The sequence below is a fragment of the Propithecus coquereli genome, unplaced genomic scaffold, assembly GCF_000956105.1.
Source record: "Propithecus coquereli isolate 6110/MARCELLA unplaced genomic scaffold, Pcoq_1.0 Scaffold256, whole genome shotgun sequence".
In the NCBI taxonomy this organism is placed as follows: domain Eukaryota; kingdom Metazoa; phylum Chordata; class Mammalia; order Primates; family Indriidae; genus Propithecus; species Propithecus coquereli.
Window position 1 is genome coordinate 186,519 of NW_012148130.1, and position 17,204 is coordinate 203,722.

The following is a 17,204-nucleotide window of genomic DNA, read 5'->3' on the forward strand; positions in this document are numbered from 1 at the left end:
GCTAGCTGCTGGCCCTCCACGCTGGCCTCCGGGGCAGTGCCGTTTTCAGGGGAGCTGCCCCTCTGACTCTGGCCTAGGTCGGCCTGGACGCTCTTGTGGGCCTTGTCCAGGGGGCTTGGTCGGAGCCGCCCCTTGACGGACAGGAGCCGCTCGACCACCTCTTCCAGGGTGCATTCCTGGGCTGCAGTGGGGGACATTCAGGGTCAAGGGAGGGGGCCAGAAAAAGGGATGGGAAGGAAGGGACGTGGGCTGGAAGGGGAGGCAGGAAAGGGGTGGCCATCTCCCTTGGGCAGCCCCTAAGGGGCTGAGGATGGCTCCCCTTGGTCTAAGACTCCTGTCTGCCCACCAGCCCGCATCCCCGTCCCCTGCCCCTCACCGTCGCTGGCCAGGAGCACGGCCCGGTTCACCAGGCTCTCCAAGGCCTCCCAGAGCAGCTGGCTGGAACGGTGGGTGGGTTCCAGGTGCAGGAGGCCCTGCAGCATGGATAGCAGCTGGGTGGACGCCGGGGAGCAGCTCACCTGGGGAGGCAGGTGGGGGCGGTGGGTCAGCAGCGGTCCCCTCCCAGGTGGGCTGAAGACTGGGCCTGTCTGCTGGGGGCGTCCACCCCATCGCCCCCCATGCCTCATGGGAGCCCTGGTGATGGCAGCATCAGAGCCTGCGGCACTGGTGACATTTGGGACCGTCTTGTGCATTATGGGATGTTAAACAGCAGCCCTGGTCTTCGCCAACTCTGTGCCAGCGGCACCCCCCGCCTAGTACTGACAACCAGAAATGTCTTCAGGGGCTGCCTGGGACACCATCACCGCAGCTGAGAGCCACCAGCTCAGAGTATGAACGGCCGGGCCTGAGCTCCGCAGGAACTCGGCCTCCTGGCCCCCCACCCCTCCGAGTCCACCCGATGGGCCCAGGACAAAGGCCAGCTCTGGGCAGCCCTGGCCTCTGGAACCCTGTCCTTCTAGGTCCTGCAAACCCAGCTCTGTCCCTGGACAGCCCAGCCTGGCGCCCAGTGCTCCTGCACTGCCTCCCCTCCAGCCCCCGCCCTTGCTGCTCCCCGCAGTGGGGCTGGCCAGGCCATGGCGGGCTGGGCCAGGGCCGATGGGGGCCATTCGAAGCCCTGGACCTTGGCCGCAGCCCACCCTGGTGGGGCCTCCCTCCGCCCCCACAGCCAGGCCCACCTTGTGGAACAGGGAGGCGAAGACCTCCTGGTGGCTGTTCATGTTAACCCCGCCGCACACGTGCAGCAGCTCCTCCTCGTCCTCGGCCTTGGCCTCCTCGAAGGCCTCTAGCTGGATCAGCAGGTCGGCATCCTCCAGGTCTCTGAGGTGGGGGGGCTGGCTGAGCCTGCTGCTCCCACCCACCCCACTCACCACAGGCGGGGGCAGCCCCGGGCAGTGCCGGCAATTCTGCCACTGCAGACCCTGAGTGAGGCCGGGGATGCCAGCCCGAGAGAGAGCGGCGGCTTGCCCCTGCCAGGCTGCCAGGTCACCAGGGCAGCTCCACCCCTCTGGGGAAGGTCAGGCTCCCCCACTTCCACCAAAAGATGTGCACACCCAGGCCCACGTAAGGGGGGCCAGGGCTGAGAGCCAAGAAGGGAAGGCCCCCCTCTGGGTGCCGGGAGGGCATGGTCAGACCATAGCCGAGGCAGGTCCACCGTGGCCACTTGGACACAGGGAGGGGCCCAGCGCTGGCAGAGGGGCTTGAGTGTTCATTGGGTCCAGGACTTGCCAGTCATCTCAGCCTGACCAATGAGCAGAGCCCCCAGCAGGTGGGGCCGGCCCCCCTCAGCCAGGCACTGGTGGGGCACAAAGCACCCACTTGGCAAAACTGTGCCCAAGGCCAGTTCAGCACCAGTCACACCAGTCCTCGGCTCCTCTGAACTGACTTCTCTGGGGGGGACCCCACCCTGAGTGTGGTGCTGACTGAGGCCCAGGATGGGGTTTCTCAGCTACCTGGGTTCCCAGCGGGGCTGTCAGATTAGCAAATAAAACGACAAGGTACCAATTACATTTGAATTTCAGAAAGCAATGAATAATTTTTAGCATAAGTACATCCCATGCAATATCTGAGATATACTCACACTGAAAGGTCACTGGTCGTGCATCTGAAACCTGAACTGACGGATGCCCCGTCCTGCACCTGGCAACCCCCATTCCCATGGGCAGCTGCCGGGGATGGTGAGCCAGGTTCTAGCCTGAGACCTGGCCTCAGAGTGGACCCACTGGGGCTGAATGGGAGCCACCTCCCTGCCCATCTAGAGGTGCTGGCTGGGGAGGTGACTGGGACCCAAGGGGCAGGTGGGCCTGGCTTTGGGGAGCAGCAAAGGGGCGGTGGCAGGACTGGCACTGTGGCCACTCACCGCAGCCGGGTCAGGATGTCCAGCAGCTGCAGCCCTGGGACGGGACAGACAGACTCAGAAGGGCTCAGAGGCTGCCTCCGGCCACCCCTGCCTGCCCCAGGGTCACCTGCATCTTGCACCCTGTCCCCAACACCCCGCTCACTTCTACCACCTGGGGCACCCAGCCCTGCTCTGCTTCCCCAGAGGGGCGCCAGGGACGTGAGGCTCCAGAGGAGCGACACTGTGCTGGGCACACAGTGGGGCTTGGTCACAGCAGGATGGGCAGGGCTGGATGTGGGGGTCACGCTGCCTGTGCCCCTACACCACCCGCCAGCCTTGCAACTGGACACTGTCTAGGCTGACGCCCAGGTGCTCGGGGGCCCACTGAAGGGGCAGCTGTTGGCAGGAGGCTCCGAGGCCTGAGTGAGATGCTGCCTTCCTCTGGCGCCCGGTGGGGGGAAAGGGAGGGGCAGGTTCTGTGGGGCCCCCACTTTCCCGGGTGGATGCAGTTTAGGTTGGGCTGGCCCAGAGGCCCTGGGAAAGGTCTGCGGGCACAGTGGTGGCAGGATGGGGCACCCAGGCGGCCCTGGGCAGCACAGGGCCCCGGCCAGGGGATGTTTACCAACGAACTCGCTCCGCAGCTGGGTGCGCGTGCGCAGGTCCTCGGGGCCCAGGATGATGGCGTTGATCACGCTGAGCAGGGTGACGACGTAGGGCACGTTGTCGCTGTCTGAGAGCTCGCCCATGATGACACTGAAGCGGTACTGCTGGCTGCACACGGTCTGCGGGGAGGTGGGGTCAGGGCGCGCCCAGGCGGGAGGCCCCAGCCCGCCCGGCAGGTGCCGCCGCTCACCTTGTAGTGGTCGAGGGCGTCCAGGGTGAGGGCGTGGCCCTCGGGCGAGTAGATGCACAGGGCGGCCAGCAGCTCGAACACCTGCTTCTTCACCATCACGTTGGACGTGTCCAGGGCTGCCAGGGGCACGCGGGTCTCAGCGGGGCCCACTGCCCACCCTTGCCACACACCCAGGCGGCCGGGCTCGGGGCAGATGCCAGGGCTGCTCCGCACTCACCCCAAGCTCACGTCGGGCGCTGGGCAAGGGGCGGGCCCTGTGGTGCTGTCTCCTCCCCGCCCCATCTGCCTCCTGGACCACAGGGAAGGGCCTGGAGCTGGGGCAGCCCCAGGCATCTCGGGGTCTGCTGAGCTGGCCCCGCCAGTCCCATCCCTGGCTGTGGGCCCACGTTTTCCCCAGTCTCAGCCATGTCTGTGTTTACGGCAGACAGAGCCTGAGATGCCTCCCTGTCCCCAAAAGGCTCCGCCTCCGACCCTATCCCCCAGGCTGTGAAAGACGGGGGCATCTGTCATCTAGCCCCGCTGAGAACAGCCACAGAGGACTCGCTGGGCAGCCAGGCTGAGGCTGGCTTGGCCCCTGCACCAGCTCCTGGCCCCTGGGACACAAACGAGGCGGCCTCTAGCTCACACATGCAGGCACCTGCTGTCCCCACGGGCCTGGCTGCACCCATCACTGCCACCCCATCTGGTCCTGGAGCCCCAAGTGTCAGAGAGACCGGTTGCTGCCATGGAGCAGTCCAGCCTGGTGGGCAAGGGTCTCTCCCAAGGGGTCAGGACTGAGCACAACCTGGGCAGACTTCCTGGAGGGGGTGGCAATGAGCTGGCACTTAAAGGATGAGCAAGACCCTGGAAGCATGCAGAGAACAGCCTGGGCAGGGCCCGCTGCTGGGGAAGAAGCCCCCAGGTCCCAAGGCAGGGGACCAGGTGGGAAGGGGTAACCGGGGAAGGTGCCAGCAGGTGGAGGAGGATGCCTCCAGCAGGTGCAGGCCAGACCCGGAGCGCTGTGGCTGGGCTGGGGTCATGGGCTGGGAGCCAGGGACAGGGGAGGTGGGAGCCACTCGGGGGCCCTGTGATTTTGAGCAAGCGGCTCTAGCCGCCACAGTGCGGACGAGGGCCTGGACCAGCACAGGGCCGGGGGGAGGGTGGGGTGGAAGCACCGGACCGAGGGGACAGCAGGTGCAGCCGGTGCCGGGCCCACGGTGACCAGGGCTCAGATGTGGGGTGCACAATGCCCCCCGACCCCTGGAAGCCCCACTTGCCCGGCCCACACCCAGGCCCTGACTTCCGCCCGTGCTGCGAGGCTCACCGAGAGAGAGCTGGCGCGCGTAGGCCGGGTTGCTGAGGATGTACTCGATGCCCCGCGGTGAGTTCATGACGGCGCGCACGCAGCTTATGCAGGTGAGCTGCAGCAGGGCGTCCGCGATGCGCGCCACCCCGCGGCCCGACAGCCGCGCCAGCGCCTCCAGCAGCAGGTCCAGGCCGCTCTGCTCCAGGAACTGCACCATCCAGCCACCGTCGCTGCTCTCCAGCCGCTTGCGCAGGCCGGAGTAGTTGACCACGGAGGGCATCTGCAGCAGTCGGATGCACAGCTCGGGGTCGGCGCTCTCCAGGTTGGCCTCGGTGGGGTCCGAGTCCTGCGGCCCCAGCTTCTCCTTCAGCGCCGCCCACTTGCGCTGCGCACCCTCCTTCACGGACATCTTGCCGAGCTGCGGGGCCGGGGGAGAAGAACCGTCGGCTGGGGCAGGGGTGGAGGCCACACCCAGGCCGAGGCCCAGCGTGGCACCAGCGGCAGGTGGGGGCACAGTCCCCGGCCTCTTTCCCCGTCGTGCTTCCTGCTCGGAGGACGTGCTGTGCTGACAGGTCACGGTGGCACTCCGTCCCCTGCCCTGACGGGGGCTGCAAAGTTCCTGGGCCTCCCCGTGCCCATCCCTGACCGAATCACCACGGCGCCCAAGGGCACGGGCAGCAAGGTGCCCACTGCACGCACGAGGACCGGAAGAGGTCAGAAGCCAAGGCCGGGGCTGTGCACAGACCACACCTGGGTGGCCTGGAGAGGCCGGGAGGGCAGCGGGCGGCTACGCTGGCTGGAACACCGAGCCAGTGGTGATGAGGCCACAAAAAGGGTGTCTCTGAGGCTCCCTTATCTCGCTCCCAGGCTGCTTCCCCGGCCCCAGTGGGCAGGGTCGGACGGGGCAAGTGGTGGGTGGAGCCCAACCCCCAGGCACTTCCTGGGCTGCCCACAGTATCAGGAGAGAGGCCGGGGGCCCAGGAGCCGCCTGGAGGGTTGCCAGGCACAGAATGCCCCCCAGGCGGCCAAGCCGGCTCTTCCCTGTGCGTCAGTGTGTCTGCCTGAGCATGGTGGACAGACAGACAACCAAGACCTTGGCCCTCAGAGTTCTACCAGGATTCAGCCCGGACCCTTCTGGAAGGCCAGGGGGAGGCCTGGCCCAGAAGTATCCCCCGCCCCCGCCCCGACGCCTCTCCCCAAAGCAGAACAGGCGGCGGCTGCACCTCTGCTGTCCTCTCCACATCCACCAAGTGCCCCTCCCTGGGCCCAGCTGGCTGAGACACTGTCCCCAGCCACAGCCCCTGGGGACTGGCCTCAAAGGTCAGGGGCATCCCAGGCCCTCCTGCGACCATGTATGGCTCGGACCTTATATTTAGCGTTGAAAACGGCAGCGGGAGGGAGGCCTGAGGGGCAGGGCCTGGCAGGGACGAGGCTCACTGGGCTTGGACCCAGCCCCGGCACTCTGCGGCCGGCGCCCACCACTCCCGAGACGCTTTCCATCCCAGCTGCCCGGTGGGGAAGCAGCTCCCAGGGCAGCCAGGCCGTGCCCAGGTGCCACAGCTGGGAACAGCAGAGCGAGACTGGACCCCAGCGGGCAGCTCTGGAGCCCACCACGTGCCGACGGCCAGCCTGGCTTCACTCCAAGTGCTGCCCAACCTGGTACGCTGGGTGGACACAGGACGGGGGGCTGCTGGGGTCATAGGGGACCCAGAGGCCGAGTGGGAACAAGCGCGCAGGCCCGTCTCCCAGGGTGGCTGTGGTCCCAGCACCTGCCGTCCTCACCTTGGAGGCCCTGTTGGCCCCTCCACCTTGGGAGTGTCATGCAGCACCCTCCCCTGCAGTTCCCGGGCCGCGCCGCCCCTGCCCAGCTGCGCAGAGACCCAGCCTGGCCTTTCAGGCCATCCAGCCCCTCACCCCCACCTGTCCAATGCCCTGCGGGGCCAGCAGGATCCTCTGGGAGGCAGCCCGACAGGTGGCGGGACCTCCGGCCCGCGTGGGGACCTAGCATGGGCCTCACCAGTGGACCTTAGCCGAGTCCCTCGTGTCTGAGCCACGGTTCCCTCACCTGCACCTCTGGCGTCAGGCTGCTGGGAGCACCTGGGAGGCTGTAGACGCCCCTCCCCCTGCTTGCGCCCAGGTGGGTCATCTGCCCCCTGCCCCGAGCCCTAGGAGGGTGGAGAGCCCAGAGCCCCTTCCACCCCCGTGGTTTTACCTACCCTCCCAGGCCCGGCCCTCTTGGCCACCCCCACGCCGTCCACTCACCCAGATGCGTAAGACCTTCCGGCTGCCTCTGCCCACCCACTCTGGGCCCTGTCTCGGGCTGCCAGCATCCTCCTGGCTTTTCATCACTGCTGACCGTGACCTGCCTCCACTCAGGCGGCCTCAGGTCCCCAAAGCCCCCCGAGGTGGTGGGGGAGCGTTGCTCCCACCACCAAGCACAGCACGGCAGCCGGGCCTCTGCACGCACTCCCACCCACCTTGGGTGTTGCTGCTTAAAGAGGCACCCAGAACTGACCCCCCTCGCCCCGCCTCCGTTGGCCAGAGTCCCTGTCCCCTTGGCGCAGGCTGAGAAGACGGAGCACGAACTCTCCCAGGCCAGGCCTCTGGCATCCAAAGTGTCCTCTCCAGCCAAGAGCCCCAGGGATCCCTCCACGCACAAAACCCCGACCTTTTGGAGACAAGCGGTGTGACACAGGGGCTGGCTTGCCTGAGCACTGCCCCTCTTGGCGCTGCCCTGGGCATGCCCCGGTCCCCAGGGCTACGGGCTCACTCCAGGAAAGACCCCGGTCAACAGCAGCCCCCTCGGTCTGGGCGGGGCGGAGCCACAGCAGGAGGTCCCTGGCCTGCCCGCCCAGGCAGGGTCCTGTGCCCTGTTCCCTGGCATGTGCTCAGCATCCTGGGGCGGTGCCCCGCCAGGCACTGTCTGTGGGCAGCGCGGGGTGCAGGGCTCGGCTGAGCCTGTGTCCCACTAGGACGGTGAGCGTGGCGGGGGCCCCGGAGGCCGAGGCCAGAGCTGCTCTCCTCCCTCCGTGCTGCCCACCCAGCCAGGCCCCGTGCCGGGACGTCTCCCTGGAGACGCTCCCACTGCTTGTCAGGATGAGACACTAAACACCCAAGGGGACAACAGCCACACCATGTATGAGGACAGACGCTGACCCGCAACCTGCGCCAACCATCCAGGAAGCCAAACAAAACCCTGTAGCAATCAGCCCCAGACAGCTGGACTTGGTTAATAACTGACCGCTTCTGTAACTCTATCCCTGCTTCCAACTAGGACCAAGCAGAGAAAGTCAACTGTGTGCCCCTACCTGTCCCACAGAGCCCCCCTTCTAGCTGGGCGCCCCAGCCCCAGCCAGCAGCCCCGCCAGGGCATCCCCAGCCTTCCTTCTCCACAAAAAGCTTTCTATGTATACAGAGAGAAGGTGTCTGCGCGCACACGCACACACACGCGCGCGCGCAATAAACTACGCTTTCTCACTGCCTGCGGGCTCTGCCAAGCCCAGCGGCGGCCCCGATAGCGCAGGCTCCGCTCCGACGACATGGCGGCCCCGAGTGCTGGTTGTGCGTTTCTGCCAGGACCGCGGAGTGCAGGGTCCACAGCTTACTGGTCTCAGGAGCGCAGGGCCCAGGCACCAACACCGGGCTGGCGGGAACCTCACTCCTGGGCCTACTGGCTGTGTGCCCAGGGGCAAGTTACTCTGCCTCTCTGTTCTGCATCTGTGAAGGCGATTGCAGTGGGATCCCACAGACGGAACCGCAGAGCGAGTGCTCAGGGGTGACTGTCCATGCATGCCAGGCCCTTCCCCCTCTGGCCCTGCCCAGGGCCGTGGCATGGGGGCAGGGCCTCCAATGTGCAGGGATGTGTCCTCAGAGTCCCCCCACCCTGGCTGCAGGGGTGTGTCCTCCCGAGGGCGGGGCCCCAGGCACAGGAATTTGCGACCTTCGGAGCTTTGCACTCTGCAGGGCCCAAGTACCGGGCTCAGGCCAGACCCCACCCCTGGGGAAGCTGCAGGGTTGGGAGGCCAGGGAAGAATCCCCACCTGCCGCCCCCACCCCGAGCTTCAAACCCCCACTTCCCAGCACCGAGGGGACTACAGAGGGCAGGGCATTTGCGATGAAGACCCCGAGGCCGTGGGGCTCATCCTCCCACCATCAGCGGGGTGTCACCAGTCACGTGGGGTTTCTACTGTGACAGGCCCATGTCTTCCCCAGACAGGGGCGTCTGCAGGCAGGGTCTCCCTCGGGTGTGCATGGGGCCAGCCCACCCACCTGAGCACTCAGCCAGACCTGTCATGGTGGGGCTGCGTGAGGCCCTGGAGGGGAGGCGGATACTGGCCCAGTCCTCGGGGGGCAGCTCTTCAGCACCACGCCCGCCCGCCTTCTCCGCCTGCGCCCGGCCAGCCTGGCCTGGCGATGCCAGCACCCACACGCCAGGGCAGCTGCACTGACTCATGGGAAGCCACGAGCCACCGCCCCTACCTGGGAGTCATCTGTCAAGCTGGGGGTGGGGGTAGGGCCAAAGCCGGCCCCCACCAGACCTCAGAGACCACCTGTCCAGCCCCTGGCATGCAGGCAGAGACACTGAGCCAGGAGGGTGGGGTCCTGGTGGGCCCTGGGCACAGGGCTGTGCACAGCTGCTGGGGACCTTGCACGGGGGTCCACGGCCAGACCGAGACTTAGTGTGCCCACGTCCGAATCCGGGCTAGAGGGGCCTGAGCGCCCGTGTAGGCCCCTGGCCCAGCTCTGGCATCCGTAAGGCAAGACTAATGGTCACTGGCCTCCAGGAGCCAGGCACCGAGGGTCTGGCCCTCTGTCCAGTCCCTCAGCCAGCTCCATTGGGCCCAGAGGCCCCAGTGACATGTTCCGGATCTGTCTTGGGCACCCCCGACCCCTGGTGCAAGGCGGTTTGCCCCAGGGTCCCAGCTCCCACCAGGAGCACGCAGAGCCCGGAGCCTGGCACCTCAGGGTGCTGCCTTCTGGGGCTCCGTCCCTGTTAGACTGTAAGACTGCCTAGGGCCCAGGGGTCCTGGGGACCCCAAGGGGGTGGGGTGGGTCGGGCACAAGCTGGGCACATGGCACCCAAGGGGGCCACGTCAGGACAGCAGCTTTGGGGTGGCCCTGCCAGCGTCACGCAGGGCTGGGAGCCTCTGGGCCGGGGGCCAGCGGGGGCGGGTGCACGGAGGGAGCTTGTCTCCAGCGGGTGGGCGGGCAACACGGCAGGAGAGGGATTCCGGAACCGGGAGGCAGGGGCTGCCACGTGGTATTTTTAGCTTCTCCAAGAGCCCAAATTTTTCCACTGCCTGGCAACACTTGGATCCCCAGAACAGCACGCGCTCCTCGCGGCTCCAGGGGTAGCCCAGGCTGTGCGGGGCGGGGGAGCCCGGAGCTGAGCCCGTCCTATCAGGCTACCTCCTCCCAGCCTCCAGCGCGTGGCATCCTCCCCGCCATCCCCGCCAGGCTGGGCCTCCTGCTGCGGGCCAACCCCAGGGAGGGGTGAGAATGTGTGTCCACCCACAGACCACCCGTCCAGAGGCGTGCAGCGTGCAGGGCTGGGGTGGCTGTGTCCTCACTGTCCCCTGGGCTGCCTCATGTCCAGGGAGCACTCCAGCCCCCACCAACCTGCAGTCCTGAGTCAGGACACAGAGCGAGGCCCCGCCTCCCAGCCCACTGAGACCCACCCACCCCACACAAGGAGGCCCCCAGCAGACCCCTGCGGGGCCCAGCAGTGGTACAGAAGGCCCCTGGGAGGGGTGGCCCCAGTAAAACAAGTCAGAAAACAAGACGCGAAGCGGCCACACTGTGGGAGTCAGTGCAATGGTGTCACATGCCACCAGGACACCTGCCCAAATGCCAGCAGAAGCTGCATCTGGGACGTGCGTGATCACATTTGTAACGAGGACAAAAGCACCAAGTGCCTGGAAACCACCACCAGCATCTCACAGGGCGGCTGGCCTCAGAGTGCTCAGGTCACCGGGGAAGAGGGGCAGAGCCGGGCGCCGGTGTCCCTCACGGCACGCTGGCCAGCGTCAGCCCGGCTGTGTCCCCAGGACCTGGGCAGACGGCAGGCACGGGCCAGGGGAGGCGCATCCTCCGCTGACCCCACTCTCGGGTGAGGAAAGGAGCCGGGAGCCACAGGGAGCGCGGTGGCGGACGTGGTGAGCAGGAAACGCCCGCCGGGGCGGTGGGCGGGGAGGGTCTACGGAAGTGGGCGTCAGGTCTCTGTGCACGGGCTGGGGTGGCTCCGGGGAGGACAGAAGTGTGGAAGTGGCTTTCACTTCCACCTGCACCAAGGGTGCGCAGGGACCGCAGTCACCGCGGGGGCCTCCGGGCCTCCATCTCCTGGGCTGCAGAGAGCAGGGCGGACGGGGTGTCCCTGAGGCCCTGGCCACATCTGACACTCTGGGGCTCTGCTCTGGAGCCTGGGGCCCAGGCAGAGGCAGGGGGAAGGACAATGACAGCCGCTGCCCTCAGGGCACTTCCTGAGCACAGGGCCTGCCCAGCACCTGCGGTGATGCGGGTGACGTGTGCAGATGTGTGATTGGGATGGGGGAGGCAAAGCCACTTGCCAGCCCGCGGGTGGCAGGCGGGTTAGGAACCTGGGCTGGTCAACCGCAAGCCCCAGAGCCTGGCCACAGACGCCACTTGCAGGGGGCCGTGTCTATCCCGGCCCTCTGCTGTCCTCAGAGAAAGCCTGTCCAGACCCTGGAGGACTCCCGTCCTGCTGGCTGCAGCCCGTTGGGCCTAAGGGCGTGCAGCCCCGCTCTACCCATGCTCAGGACAGGAGGGCGGTCCCCTGCCCGCCCACACGCCAGCCCCCAGAGCCCTGACCACAGCCCGCGCCTGGCAGCTGCTTTTCGAGAAGCAGGGAGAACAAAGGCAGACTGAGATTGGGCGAGAGGCCGAGTGTGCACCCGGCACGGCCAGGGGCCACCGCCAGGGCCAGGGCGGGGCAGGGCTCTGGCTCTGTGTCCACGGCTGATGGGTCCCCAGGATGACCCACAGGATCTACTGGTTCCTGTCCTCAAATGGGGACGAGGGTGTCGACGCCAACCCCGCAGCCTGCTGACAGAGCGCAATGCCGCCTGGAAAACCAGGCCCTGTATCCACCACAAAGGTCACCCCTTTGTGGTGACCCCCCGACGGCCACCTTCCCCCGGCCCACCACTCGTCTGGCGGCCGGATCGAGCTGGGGCGGTGCCAAGGCAGCTAGCGCCAGGAGCCCGTGAGGCCCGACTGGGCAAGCAAGAGCCTCAGCATGGCGGCGTGATGCTTGGCGTTCCTCGGTGGGACGCGAGGGTGCCAGGGCCCCAGGAGAGCCGGGCCAGTCCTGGACTCGGTTTTCTCCTGTGCGGAACGGCAGGATGTTCTCCAGGCACGCGCGGCTCCGACCCCGGTTGGCTGACCCGGCATGGCCTGCACTGCCCCCTCCGGGGTCCCACTCTGGGCCCCTGCTGTGCAGGTAGCCCCTTGCTCCCCTGCCCCCACGTCCACAGCCTGGGGCCCTGTGAGCGCAGGAGCAGGGCCGTGGGTGTCCCCAAGAGGCTCCTCTTCTCAGGCCACTCACATGTGTACATGCAGGAGGCAGAGACAGGCAGGGGGACAGGCAGTGCCCCTCGCCCATGCCGTCCCCACGGGGCTGGGTGCAGAGCAGACACCTGCCTCCCTGCTGCTGGGCCCAGGCGGCAGCTCGAGCTGGACCTGGAGCAAGGACGGGGACCGGGCAGGGATGTGGGGGAGGCAGTTGCACACTGAGGACGCAACCCAGGGCCCGAGAGGACCTGGGACAGGCACGGATGGGAAGACAGAGGCCCCTGAGAGGCCAGCTAGCCATGGCTACCCCCGCCTGGCGATGGCCAGGACAGCTCAGGCGTGGGGAGGCCCCTGCCCCACCAGTGTCTGTCAGGACCGCGTGTGTTGGGGCCACTGGCTGGGTATGGCAGGGGGCTGGGGCTTGGGGGAGATGCAGAGGGATCACCACAGTGCTGTGTGTCCGGCTGGGCCCTCCCCTCCCGGGGTCAGCCTCAATGCGAGGCTCTGACGCGAGGCCTCAGTGGCACATCTGCAAAATGCGAAGCGGGGCGCCTGCCCCACCTGCCCGAGCGTGGCTCCTGCCTGGCCTCCCGTCCGTTCAGCGCTTCACCGGAGGGCCCTGATCGGCCCGGCCCCTGCAGTGCCGGCCACACGCCTGCCCAGGGAGGCCTCGGCCTTCGCCATGAGGCTGGCCCGGGGTACAGCCGGCGGCAGGGCGGCCCTCTGGCCTATGTCCCACCCCTCCTGTACCACCTGGGACCGGGGTGCTCAGACTGGGTCCAGCTCACCGGAAGGGGCTGGAGGAAAGAACAGTGGCAGACGTGAGCGGGGCCCTGCCGAGGCACCCCGGACCCTGCAGAGGCCTTGATCCTTGCCAGGCCTAGGGCATGCCCACGCTCTCCTTCTAAGTGCACACACCGTCCCTGTCCCACGGGAGCGAGCCGAGGGACAGAGGCCCAGGAGAGTCCGCCTGGCCCTTCTCCCGGACCCTCCCCTCCCTCAGCTTCCTGCGGCAGAGTGCAGCTGGGAAAAGCTGCGGGCGGAAGCGGGAAGCGGCCCTGGCCCTTGCCTTCGGCCATTCTGTCCTCGGAGCAGGCTAGGACAGGGGCCTCGGCTTTGGTCTTCCACCCCACTGCGCCCCCCAACCTGCCCCCCTGCTGTGAGGAACTGTGGCTGCAGGGCCCAGGACGCCAGCCCTCGGCCAGTGTCTGTCTGCATGGGCTGCTCCGGAGCCACACGGGCAGGTGCCCGGGGTGGGCCTGGGCCGCCCGCCCCACTCAGAGGCCCAGGAAGGGCCACTTGGCCAGGACGGAGCCTCCCGTTCCCAGGGCGGCGGTGCCAGGGCCCTGGAGTGAGCACTGTGGTGGGGACGGGGGTGGCAGGGACAGCCCTGGCCTCCAGCTCTCCAAGGGCTGGCTCGTCCGCACCCCGACCCCCAGTAAGTGCCCCGGGTCTCACTGGGGAGGGGAGGCACGGAGGCCAACACACACAGTAGGCGTTTTATAAGCGCCTCCCGTCAGAATGGACGTCACTGAGTCCGTAACCAACTGCTCTGTGCCTCAGTTTCCTCATCTGTGAAAAGGATGCCATTTGCAGGACCCACCCCACACCAGGACGGAGAGGTTGGAGGTCACGTGCCGGAAGGCGGCAGGCTGGCTCTCCCCCCGGCTCAGCCCTTGCTCACACACCCCTTCAGAGAGGACGCGCCGAGCTGTGCACCCTCCCACCACCTTATTTAGACAGGTGCTATGAGAGGACGGGCCACGAGCCCCGTGGGAGGATAGGCCCAGGCCGCTCTCCAGGCCTGGAGGTCGCCATGGAGGTCACCCCGTGCCCGGGTGCTGTGTGAGCACACCCCCACACCGGCTCAGCACTCAGGGGCAGACTGGGCAGGACCCTCCTTCCTAGGGTGGGGCTGGCAGGGCTGGGGGTCTCCCTAACAGGAGGCCACGTGGTGGGTCCCTGCTCCTATCTCCAGTGACGGGAGCTCACCCCCTTCCATGCACTCCCTCCTTCATAGCCGGTAGATATCAGTCTCCCTGTCCTCGACACTGGTGCCCCCTGAGCCTGGCCCTGCTGTGGCCCCTCGTGACAGCCCTGAAGAGACTGGATCCTGTGGCGTGGTCTCTACTTCCTAGCCCAGGTGCTGTGCCTTCCCCAATGCACTGTGTCCACTGGGCCCTGAAACACGCACCTATTAGACACCTGCTGTGTGCAAGGCCAAGCAGGGGAGGGGGCCAGGCAGCAATCAGGCCCCGTCCCTCAGGCGATGGGGAACTTGACCTCTGGCACTGCGAAGAGCCAGGGCTTAGCTGGCTTCAGAGGACAGCCACCGACCCTGGCCAGGATTGTGCCTGCACCCATGGGCCGCACCCTGTTATCATCCAGCGATCACTCGCCCTCCTACAGCCTGCACAAACCTGGTAACCTTTCCAACCTGGGGAGCAACTGCTCTTTGATGAAGTTGAACGGAGTCTATTTGAGGCAGGAGCTCCCAGGTCCCAGCCTGTGAGGTGAGCGCAATTAGCTCCGACAGCCGTCAGCACCTCCACAGAGCGCGGGGGCGCCGCGCCTGGAGGTTAACTCTCCGCTGTTCAGGAGGCCTCGCTGCGGAGGAGCAGAATGCTCGACAGGCAGCCCACTGGGGTGGGTCACGGGGGCAGCCCCTCAGTCCTTCTCCCCAGGGACGTCCCCTTTGCGGCCTGCTGGGCCCGCATCAGTCCAGATCTTCCAACTCTTGGGGGAGGGATGAGAAGGTGGGGCCCGGGCAGCAGTCAGCTCCTACGTGGTCCCAGGAGAGGTCTCCTGTGCCAACCCGGCTATTTAAACAGACAACTGCTGCTGACCTGGTGGGGGGTGGGCAGCATGAGGGCTCAGACCCCAGACCTGGGGCCCCCTGCCTGGCATGGGATCCTGAGGGGCTCGGAGCATTTGCTCTGGGTCCTTCCCCATTGCAGGGCAGCAGGGAGCAGGTCTATGTCCAAGCCACTGTCCCCAGCCCTCAGAGTGCAGATGTGGAAACTGAGGCCCAGAGAAGGCAAGTGTTCCGCCCAGGCCCCGCTGCTGGGGCACAGGGACTCATGGGAAGGGAACTTCCCAGCTCCGGCTCCCGTGTGGGTGTGCCTGACCTCTGGGTGGGTGCCTGGTTCCTGGCCTGGCAGGGCCACAGCCATCTCTGCCACTCTGACCCCTGGTGTCCAGCTGGGCAGGTGCGAATGCTGTGGTCACAACTGAGGCCCACACTGTGCAGCCTGGAGCCCCGGGTGGCAGAGCCTCAGAAGGCCCAGACAGACCACCTCCCCCACGCCTGTGCTCCCAGGGGTGGCTGGGGGCTGGTCAGAGACACAGCTGGTCACCCTGGCTCTCCTGAGGTTATGGTCACTCCTGAGGTCACTCCCCAGAAAGAGGTTCACAGCTGGGGCTGAAGGGGCACAGGGACGGCCTCCCACCCCACCCAGAAGGGACAGAGAGCTGTGACAAGGCCTCATTCTCCCAAGCCTGTGGGGGTTCCGGGGGGCCGTGTGCGCCCACCTGCGTGTGGGCAGCTAGAAACCACGCAGTCAGGGTGGGGCCGCAGACCGGCGCGCGCCTCCGGGTGCCACCCGGCGGCGGACCCGAAGTTGAAGTTTATTTTCCCAACTGTGGCTGATTCACGGTCAGGATGTGGCAGCCGCGGAGCGGGGAAGTCCCGCTTGCCAGGAGGAGGCTGGTCGACCCTCGGCCCTCCACCCTGCGGGCGGCGCGCGCGGGCGGCGTCCCTGCGCCAGGGCCGCAGTCCCGGGCGGGCCGCGCGGAGCCGGCGGGGCCAGGGGCCCCCTGGAGCCCCCGCCCAGGAACTGGGGCCCCGGCCGCCCTGCGCCACGGGACCGCTCGTCGCCACCCGGGGCGCACGCGCTGCTACCCGGAGCCCCACTTCCAGCCTCAAGCGCGTCCAACCTCTTCCCGAACTCAGTTTACCCCGGGGCTCCTGGTGGGGCCCGGAGGCCGCGGACTTACCGGGTGGGGCGGCGGCCGGAGGGCGGAGGGCGGCTGGTGCTCGGGCCGGCCCGGCCAGGGGCTGCGGACAGCCAGCGCCCACTGCGGCGCTCCGCGGGACTCGCACTGGGGCGCAGGGCGGGCGCGGGGCGGGGCGACACCGCCCCTTCCTCCCGCCGGCCCCGCCCGCCGGCAGCTACGTGGGGCGCGGGAGGGACCGGAGGGGGGGTCGCCAGGTAGGCCCCGCCCACTCTGGCCGGCGGCGGGGCCACTTTACGGGATCGCCCCACGCTGGTAAATGCGCGAGCCGCCCCTTCCAGGCCGGGGGCCGGGTTCCCGGTGGGCGGGGAAGAGGATGGGCCCCGGAGACCTGGCAGCCGGCCCGACCCCGCCCGCTGCCCCGCTTCCCTGCTCTCCACCACCCGCGGCGACCCACCCGGTGGGCCTACCCACTGGGCGGTGGGACGGGCTCATCTCCCCGTGCCCAGGAAAGCGCGGCCGGCCTGAGTTCCCATGCCTGGGCTTCCCTCCTCCGAGACAAGCGCGTCTGCGTCGCCTCCGCCGGCGGCCCTCCCCTGGCCCGCGCTGCGGGGGCCTCTTGGTGGGCTCTGGGCAGACCCGCTTTGCTGGTGGTCGAGGCGGCATCCCTGGGAGCTGCCCCTCCTCCCAGCAGCGCCGGCCGCGGTGTTGGGTGGGCGTTCTCTGCCAGCCCCTTCCTATCCTGCCTCCTGTCCTCCCACCACCCCACATGCACACGCACACGCGGCCCCACAGTAGGCTCTGGCCCGGCTGGATGACAGAACCAGATCGCCAGCTCCGGAAGTCCCTTCTGATGTCTAACCCTCGGTCAGAGCTCACAGCAGACTGCACCTGGGGGCCCAGGGGCCGTGGGTGGCTTGGCAGAGGGCAGAGGCAGGTGGCCTCTCTGAAGCCCCAGCCTGATGGAAGAGGCACCACGCCCGTCCTGAGGACCTCCTCTCACTGTGACCCCAGGCTGGGCCATGGCCTGGTTGAGCCTCAGTTTCCCCATCTGTGTAATAGAATGAGCACAGGTTGTATCCAGGCTCAGATGAGAACACGTGGAGAGAGTGTCTCCACGCATTTGTGTCTTGACAAATCTCTCCTGAGGGCCTGCTGTGCGTAGACCATGGGGACAGGGCTGGTGACAGAGGGTCACGGGCAGATGGAGGGGCTCCGGACGCAGACCCTACAGACCTGGGGCCAGG

General features: G+C 67.6%; 1 protein-coding gene across 1 annotated transcript; it reads right to left on the reverse strand.

Moving 5' to 3' along the window:
• Positions 1–2,352: 2,352 nt before the first annotated feature.
• Positions 2,353–16,124, reverse strand: LOC105812610 (inverted formin-2-like). The gene is made up of 5 exons (XM_012647095.1): positions 16,000–16,124; positions 4,492–4,891; positions 3,189–3,304; positions 2,958–3,117; positions 2,353–2,390 (listed from the first exon to the last, which is right to left on the reverse strand). The coding sequence occupies exons 2-5, from the start codon at positions 4,880–4,882 to the stop codon at positions 2,353–2,355; spliced, it is 705 nt and encodes a 234-aa protein (XP_012502549.1). The 5' UTR covers positions 4,883–4,891; positions 16,000–16,124.
• Between the last annotated feature and the right edge of the window lie 1,080 nt (positions 16,125–17,204).

Coding starts and splice junctions, on each gene's coding strand:
- LOC105812610 (XM_012647095.1), bottom strand. CDS start 4,882: ATGTCCGTGAAGGAGGGTGCGCAGCGCAAGTGGGCGGCGCTGAAGGAG. Junction 3,305..4,491: donor CGCGCGCCAGCTCTCTCTCG/GTGAGCCTCGCA, acceptor TGCCCCTGGCAG/CCCTGGACACGTCCAACGTG. Junction 3,118..3,188: donor ACGCCCTCGACCACTACAAG/GTGAGCGGCGGC, acceptor ACCTCCCCGCAG/ACCGTGTGCAGCCAGCAGTA.